The following is a 9,098-nucleotide window of genomic DNA, read 5'->3' on the forward strand; positions in this document are numbered from 1 at the left end:
GTCCAAAACAGTACAGTTTCTCTGTATGGTCCACCAAAGAGCAATCTGAAGAAATTGGTATCATCTACTGGTCTTGAGCAAGAGATAGGGTTACCTCTAACTCGCAGACACCAGATGAGCATTGACAGAATAATGGTGATCATAGACAGCAATCAAACATTCTTATGGGAAAGTGGTGCTTTGTTACCCTTCCTTTGGGTAAAAAAACCCACAGGGTGGTGTACATGTATATGTACAACCACCCATACTGAAGCCATCATCGTTTATTCTCATTTTATTCTACCAGGCAGCCCGTCTATGACTGGCCATTCAAATGCACATGGCAGCGTCCGTGTGGCCGATCTTAAATAGGCGACCAAAGAATTGCAACATGGGTGCAGGGCTGCATGGGTGGCAGGTGGGGTTTAGTTCGTGGGAGAACAAGGCATATTATTTTAACACTAGAACAAGGCTTATTATTATAACACTACGTCAGGCGTCACACGGAAGGAAAGATGACTGTTCCTAAATAATAATGCAGCTAATTGAGCACTACTTGTGCAAGGTTTTGGCACAGAAGAGATGCATACATTATTGCCAATGTTGCAAGCAGCAACCTAAGTATGTACTTATAAGACTAGAAAAAGAGAACATGAGTCTGTACTGCAATAGCAGATTTCATAACCCCTCATACCTTGAAAGCACTGGAATAGGGGAAAGACAAATATTCTCATCAGTCAAAAAGTATTCAAAAAAATCTGATAGTGAATTGTTGATGGGTGACATGTTGATCTTAACATCAGGTATTTTGTAAACAATGTTGATCCTCAGTGGAAAAAAGAAAATTCAACAATGTTTCATCATGAAACACTTGCTGGCCCCTAAAGAAAAGATTATCCATTATGAATAATAGAGAGGAAATGTAATTTTTTTTTAACAAGAAGTGGTTAGTATGTAAAGGCCTGGTCACACCGCCCGAGCGTTGTTGGAGCGGTCGTAGAGCGGAGAGAAAAAATCATCACCGCTCACTACCGTTCACCATTTTTGATTTTTATTTTTTTTATAGATTTTTTTCCCAAATTTTGTGAGCGAAATTCGACCCTCTCTCCCTACCGCTCCCACAACGCTCGGGCGGTGTGACCAGTCCTTAAACTGCAAACCTCATGGTATCTGTTGGAAAGTTGGGATGCAAATATCTTACAGGATATGATCATTTTCTTTATAAAATCGATATTTGCATTTGATGTGCAATATAATTTTTAAAATTATAATGCGTTAATTTAGTGATCATTTTGTAAATCATGTGTTATCGGTATTGGATGTGATAGGCTCTTGGTCATGATGATTAATAAAGACCACATGTAACCTCAACTCTATCTGAAAATTGCCTTTATTGCTATTATTGTCTTCGAATAACACTTTTTCTCTTGTCAAAATAGGAAATTAGTAACAAAGCCTTCAGACTTTTGACTCTCCTATAGGATTTAACAAAAAAACGTGTGTGAAGGCATTTGTTATGATATGAGTCAAATTTAGATCTTTTTCTTACGAGGAATGTGTCTACAGCTTTGGACTAATACTGCTCCCTCCTGGGCCACATGGCTGTATAGCTTCATCAAGCCGATACCATGCCCTGTCGTATCTTACTCATTACTCTTTGATTTTGATGATGCAAAACTTGTTCCTGATGTCTTGGGAGGGGTCAATCTTTGAGAGGATGATGAACTGGAAGTTACATGTGACGTGAGGTAAGAACTTGTCCTTCTCGTAATCTGGTCCATCCGCATCAGTGATAAGGTGCTCGTACCTGAATAATTAAAAGAAATTGATATTTCAAAAAATTAATAAATGAAAGGTAAATCTAAATTGATTGGTTTTCTTTTTAAGTTCTATTTATGCTGATGACAACAAGAAAAAACAATCATGCAAAAATCAGGATAAGCATCCTTTTTTGGCATCCGAGTATAAGACTGAAATATAATCAATTAACAAGATTTTATTATGCATTAAATGGGCTGTTTAAACACTTCCATTTATACTGGAAGTGAGAAATTTCAATTGTAAAGCTTACTTTTTTAAGGACATGTAGGGCTACAAAAAAAGAATGTGGCATTAAACATCTATAAGTATTCTAGCACATGGTCAAACAGGAATAGACTGACTGGATTGAGACTAACTCACTACGATACAAACAAAACGCATCTACATGGGTTTTTGACAATATTGCTGTATAATTTTTAATGAACGATGTTGGTGAAAGGTTCACAACAGAACAAACCCATAGATAGCACTTTTCATTTTAAAAAAATTAGAAAAAATATCATACTCACTTCTCAAGTATTGATTTGTCCAAGACATCATTCATGAGACCTTTGTGGATTTCTTCAAACCTATCTCTGCACGAATTGAACATATCAGAGTCCCCAAAGTCTATAGTGAAATTATTGCCATATCTGTGGAGAATATAGAGAAAATAGACAGTGAAATCATTCCAAACAATGCTAAGTGTGAATGAAAATTTCATAAATGTTACAATTTAAAAGTCACTTTGCTGCATATGGTGGTAAAGCTTTGTGTAATTTTATCGTATGTTGCTGTAAGGGGTCATTTTCAATAAACCAATTTGAGCTCGATTTGTACAGGGTTCCCAGCTTTTCAAGAAAATAAAATTCCCTGATTTTCCCTGATAAAGTTTCAAAATTCCCTGATAATTATTTAAACCCATTCCCAGTTTTGCATGTTGTCTAAGTGAATTACATGCATTTTCAGCATAAAAACAATTGAATGTAAAACTAAGTAGTACCACCATAACCAGTCATTTAATGGATGTTATTTTGATATGCAACAAAATATAACAGAGACTGACTGACTGACCCCCAAATAAGAAAATAAACTTTGTGAAATCATGACATCATGGACATGTCCTGATTCTGAGACGAGTTGCAGGGGCAAGCATGCAGTAAGATGGAGAATAGAACACTTACTACAACCATTCAGTGAAATATGAAGTCTTCAACAGAAAAAACAAAACTTACTCGGATGATCGGATCCATGAACAAAAACACAGTTTAACCAACATAGCCCACTGGGAACATCACGTACATATGTAAAAGCCACTGTGTGACACTGTAATGTAACGTAGTTACAAACAGCTCATGGCGCACTGTACAGTGAACGGACGAATTTGGGGATTCCCCTCGTCCCTTATTGGCTATATAGCGCCATCTCCAATTTAGATTGCGTCTGATACATAGAGATGTATACTAATCTCTATGATCTGATCTACTAGTAAAATATCAATTTCATGAGCTCTTCGTCAAAGTAGCTCCGGAGTTGCTTTACTTTGGGAAAACTTGATATTTTTAAAGATATTTCACCTGGTTACATTGGCCACAGAAATGTTATGGAGCATATGTCTCATTAAAGTCACTTAATTTAATAACTTTACAAAATAGTATGGTTATGATTTTTTTGTAATATGTCAGAGGTAGGCCTACGTCAGGGAAACAAACGGTTTCAGACGATTGTCTTTCTCATGACCCCTCCCCCCCATTTTTATTGTAATTTAAGGTCAAGTCCACCTCAGAATAATTGTGATTTGAATGAGTGGAGAAAAATCAAATTAGCATCTGATGAAAATTTCATCAAAATTGTATGTAAAATAAGAAAGTTATGACATTTTGAATTAGTTTCGCTTATTTTTTTTCACAAAACACTGATATGCACAACTCATGAAAATGAGACACTCCATGATGTATCTCTTTATTTCGTCTATTTTTTATTGTTTGAATTATACAATATTTCATACTTTTACAGATTTGACAATAATTAGGACCAACTTGACTGAATCATTAAAAATGCTTTCATATAGGCTCTAATAAAATACAAAAAATAGTGATTGGGTGATCATCAGTCTTCCCATTTGCATACCAACGAGGATGTGCATATAACTGTTTTGTGAAATCATAAGCGAAAGTTTAAAATGTTATAACTTTCTTATTTTACATCCGATTTTGATGATTTTTTCAGTGCTGTGCTTGCTTGATTTTTCTTTTTTATTCAACTCTACTTATTGTTGGGGTGGACTTGTCCTTAATAATTTTTCATTCGCATTTTGTTTCTATATAGCTGGACTGAAGTTTATATTTTGTTTCATTGTAAATACTTTCTCATATTGCAGTGCACTCTACATTTTCTGGGAAAAGGCGCTCATTTTATTATTCAGCACCCCGCTTCCCAGGCAAATGAAGGAGGGGAAATAAGACCAGTCATTGAGTCCATTACGCAGCTCTCTCACCCCCCCCCACCTCCCTATAATGCCCAGCCCTTAGTTGTAATTAACCCCATACATACATGTATATTTTCTCGAAGAGAAACCAAGCTTCGGTTCCCTTCTGCATAAACACAATACCACACAAAAAGATAAAAAAAGAAACACAAAGAGGGCTACCCCGGAGGGCTACAAACCTTATCGATCCACCCAGGACCAAAATCCAATTGAAACCAGTTGGATTTCCAACTGGTTTCAATTGGTTTCAACTGGTTTCAATTGGTTTTAACTGGAATTTAACAATTTCCAGTTGAAACCAATTGAAACCAGTTGGGCAACTGGAAATCGTAACTGGAACCAGTTGGGTAACTGGATATGACTTCCAACTGGAAATGATTTCTAACTGGATCCAATTGGGTAACTGGAAATCCTAACTGGAACCAGTTGGGCAACTGGAAATCCTAACTGGAACCAGTTGGGCAACTGGAAATCCTAACTGGAACCAGTTGGGTAACTGGATATGACTTCCAACTGGAAATGATTTCTACCTGGATCAGTTGGGTAACTGGAAATCCTAACTGGAACCAGTTGGGTAACTGGATATGACTTCCAACTGGAAATGATTTCTAACTGGATCAGTTGGGTAACTGGAAATCCTAACTGGAACCAGTTGGGCAACTGGAAATCCTAACTGGAACCAGTTGGGTAACTGGAAATAACTTCCATCTGGAAATGATTTCTAACTGGAACCAGTTGGGTAACTGGAAATCCTAGATCACCAATTGGGTAACTGGAGATGATTTCTAACTGGAAAGATGGGTAACTGGAAATGAATTCTAATTGGAACCAGTTGGGTAACTGGAAATCCTAACTGGATCCAGTTGGGTAACTGGAAATGATTTCCAATTGGTTTCCAACTGGAAATTTTCCAGTTGCCCAACTGGATCCAATTGAAACCAGTTAATTTGCATATTTCTGCCAGTGTGCACAGATGAATGTTTTATGAGATTCATCATAATTTACAGTGTATCTATTTAATTTTTTTCAATTTGAAGTACCACACTTTTTTCAGATAAGTGTTTAGAATACTTGGCAGTGAAAGCCATGTTCATACATATCATAGATTATAATTAAAACAGATTAAAAGATAATTAGTACACCACTAACTGTTACCAAATTACATTAAATAAAAATACATATATTTGAAGATCTCCCCTACAATTATACACATATGAAAGTCTGTATTTTATCAATGCCCTTTACATTGGTATTAATAGACAAATAACACTGCTTCTGTGTTGGCATGAGCAATAGTTAGTGCAAATGCTAATTAATTTGTAACTAATTAAGTTCATTCCAACTGGAAGTTCCAATTGGATCCAGTTGGAAACCAATTGGTTTCAACTGGTTCCAGTTGAAACCAGTTGCCTCCAATTGGTTTCAACTGGAACCAATTGAAACCAGTTGCCTTCAATTGGTTTCAATAGGGAAATTGAAACAACTGGAACCAATTGAAACCAATTGCCAACTGGTTCCAGTTGCCCAATTGGTTTTAACTGGAACCAATTGGCAACTGGTTTTCAATTGGAACCAGTTGTTCCAATTTCCCTATTGAAACCAGTTGGCCAACTGGTTTCAATTGGTTTTGCTCTAATTGGTTTTAACTGGATTTTGGTCCTGGGCAATAAGACGTTTTCTTATCGTTTCTGCTTGCATGTCCGAAGGAGAGATGGCGTCCAAACAATTACCTCCTTGGTAACGTAGAAATACTGCTGCTCTCCCGCCGCTATCTACGATCATCGGCCATTTCCCTGTCGACTTGATCTTCCCGTCATCGTCCTTGAGTACGTCCGCGAGATCTTTGAGTTCGATCTCGATGATGACCGGCTTGGGCTGTTCGTCAGTGGTTGACAACTTGGCTAGCTTGTCAGTCACATCTACAAGACGACAACAATATCAAAGGATTAATAATTTTATTTCAATTAATATTGTCCACTATAGTGGACAGTGTAAAGTGAGAAAAGATATAGGGGAAAATGTGAAATGATAAAAAAAAAACATTTTAGTATTTTACTATACTAAGTGCCTGTTTCTTGGCAATGGCCTAATATAAAACTGCCGTCTGGATCTTCATGTGATCCGGCCGCATATCCTCAAAGTCAGATATTAAAAAAATACGTACACACGAGCGTGAAGTAATATTATAGTAGTAGTATAAGTAGTAATGGTAGTATACAGCAGTAGTAGTGGTGGTAGTAGTAGTATTAGTAGTGGTGGTAATAGTGGTAATAGTGGTAGTAGTAGTAGTAGTAGTAGTAGTAGTAGTAGTAGTAGTAGTAGTAGTAGTAGTAGTAGTAGTAGTAGTACTAGTAGTAGAGTATAGTAATGGTGGTGTTGGGTGATTTTAATTCTGTCTGTGAGTATAGTTTCTTGTAGTTCCATTTCCTGAAGTCCTCCACCAGGAAGGGTAGAGGACTTCAGGTAGTATAGCAGTAGTAGTGGTGGTAGTAGTAGTAGTATTAGTAAGCCAAGTCAATATGGTAGTAATATTAGAGGAGTAATATCGAAAATAGAATTAGTGATCCGGGTTTATATTGTTGAGCGCATAGTCATGATCAGTTAAGCGGCGACACTAATTTTCTCAATTAAGTCACATTTATAAAATAACAATTTTCCTAAATTGAATTCCACAAGTCGAATCAAATAGATACGAAGATACCAGATATAACCAATGATACAAATAAATTTGCAAATGTATCAACATTTTTCAAGAGGCCTAATTCAATATGGTGAAAAAAATTCTGATAATCAAATCTATTAATTACCTAGGGGATGAAATTTGAGATCACTTGAGAAATCAAATTACATCGTCATAATTATTGGGATGCCATTCTAAACAAGAACAAAATTATCCGAAGCCGTCATTCTTATACAATACTCAACAAAAATGACTTTTCGCAATTAAGGAAACGCCCATGTCAAGTCATCATAGTAGCATTTCAATTATCGAGAAAAATATAAAATAAGCATGATAACCTCAAAACAGGAAGCACGGAATATTCAGAATCAGATTATTTCCTCAAAATGAAGAAAAGGTCTAGTCTATACGATAGGTTTTACCTTTTGCATCCTTGCTTGATGTGGCGCCTTTCTTTTGAGATGAAACTGGAGTTGTTTTTTTGCCGCCATTTCCACCGGTCTTCTTCGCAGGAGTTGCTTTCTTCGGGACCGCTGTTGGTTTCTTTGGAGGCATTTCGTCGAATGCAAGCTGGCGTTGGTGGTTACAAATTAAGAGTTGTTCTATAGAGTAACTAGTGTTTCATGATTTACACTAGTTGATTTTCATTTTGACATGTTCTCTGAATTCTGTGTTTGCCAAGTATTATCAGGCGGGTATACCCACGCGGGGCTGTACAAATGCGGCAAAAGCACATAGAGATATCCATTATATCTGCATCGATACCGCAAACAAACTCGTGCTACAACAGGGGTGCGCGCTAATCATAAGCCAAAGATACCTTCTTTTATTGTTACGTCATCTTGGCCCGATCGATCGGTATAGAGTGGGTTTCGATTAGAATGAAGCCCGACCTGCAACTGGAAGCTGTATTGTAATACGTTGTAAATATACTTTTAAGCTCGTTTGAATATTTTTTTTTGTTCAACCTTTCCTTTCATTCCGCTTCGAATCTTTTCGACGCCAGGGTCCCTAATAATCCTATTCTCCCCTTCTACACATTTCTTTGATGTATCGATCGTTTCAGTTGTCTTGTCTATCCATTGATGCCCACTGCCAAATTGATAATGGCAGTCGAGGGCTAACTTGGCATGTTTACATAAAGGTATACATCAATGCCTACCGGGATAGATCTTTCCGAGTCTTTTTTCCTTTCAATTCTTCTCCAGCTCTCTCTCCCTCAAATATAAAATTCCCTTTCAACTTCCTTTCTCTTTCTTCCCTCTTGTTGTTATTATACTGTATTGCATTTTTAAAGGTCAAGTCCACCCCAGAAAATGTTGTTTTGGATAAATAAAGCAAAATCAAACGAGCTTAAGGCTGAAAATTTCATCAAACTCGAAAGTAAAATTTTAAAAAGTTATATTTTAAAATGTCGCTTATTTTTCACCCCAAAAAAGTGATAAGCACAAAATTCAGTGACATGCAAATGAGACAGTGGATTATGTCCTTCACTCACTATTTCTTTTGTTTTTCTTATTGTTTGAAGCATACAATGTTTCATTTTTTACGTATTTGATTAAGGGCCAACTTCACTGAACCATATAGTATCAAACAATGCTAATCCCATATGTTCAGGGAGGAATTATTCATTCTTTTAGTTGAAAATGAGGAGAAAATTAGAATACTTCATATTTCATGTAATAAAATACATAACATGGTGAGTGGATGAGACGTCATCAGTCTCTTCATTTGCATACCGATCAGGATTTGCATAGAACTGTTTTGTGAAATTAAGCACAAAATTTGAAATGTCATAACTTTCTTATTTTACATCCGATTTTGATGAAATTTTCAGTTTTGTGCTTGTCAAGTTGTTGGATTGTTTTTCTTTTTATTAAAATCAAGTTTTTGTTGGGGTGGACTTGTCCTTTACGCATGTTTTTTTTTTCTTTGAGTGATTGGTTGAATAATGGTCACTGCAAGTTAATATTTATTTTCTCTGTTTTGTGTTTTGTTTTATCATAAACTCACATTGTTAGTCTTCAGACTTTTTGATGAGAATTTTTGTAATAAAACCGAACTGAATTTGAATCTTATCACTTCCATTGATTTCTCTTTGACACATTCCACTGCCACAACTTTCTCTTTTTCATCAACATAGCAAAATTA

At 36.2% G+C, this 9,098-nt stretch overlaps 1 protein-coding gene across 1 annotated transcript; it reads right to left on the minus strand.

The window, feature by feature from the left end:
- Positions 1-1,529: 1,529 nt before the first annotated feature.
- LOC121431157 (IQ motif and ankyrin repeat domain-containing protein 1-like) lies at positions 1,530-7,729 on the minus strand. The gene is made up of 5 exons (XM_041628663.1): positions 7,370-7,729; positions 5,934-6,186; positions 4,447-4,458; positions 2,310-2,432; positions 1,530-1,786 (listed from the first exon to the last, which is right to left on the minus strand). The coding sequence occupies exons 1-5, from the start codon at positions 7,500-7,502 to the stop codon at positions 1,630-1,632; spliced, it is 678 nt and encodes a 225-aa protein (XP_041484597.1). The 5' UTR covers positions 7,503-7,729; the 3' UTR covers positions 1,530-1,629.
- Positions 7,730-9,098: the final 1,369 nt, after the last annotated feature.

This window comes from Lytechinus variegatus, chromosome 17 (assembly GCF_018143015.1).
Source record: "Lytechinus variegatus isolate NC3 chromosome 17, Lvar_3.0, whole genome shotgun sequence".
NCBI classification, from domain to species: domain Eukaryota; kingdom Metazoa; phylum Echinodermata; class Echinoidea; order Temnopleuroida; family Toxopneustidae; genus Lytechinus; species Lytechinus variegatus.

What these genes read in the sequence shown, in the direction of transcription:
- LOC121431157 (XM_041628663.1), bottom strand. Translation starts at nt 7,502, where the DNA reads ATGCCTCCAAAGAAACCAACAGCGGTCCCGAAGAAAGCAACTCCTGCG. An exon ending in ATCAAGCAAGGATGCAAAAG is followed by an intron (nt 6,187 to 7,369) that starts GTAAAACCTATC and finishes GTCGTCTTGTAG; the next exon opens with ATGTGACTGACAAGCTAGCC. An exon ending in GACAAATCAATACTTGAGAA is followed by an intron (nt 1,787 to 2,309) that starts GTGAGTATGATA and finishes TTAATTATTCAG; the next exon opens with GTACGAGCACCTTATCACTG.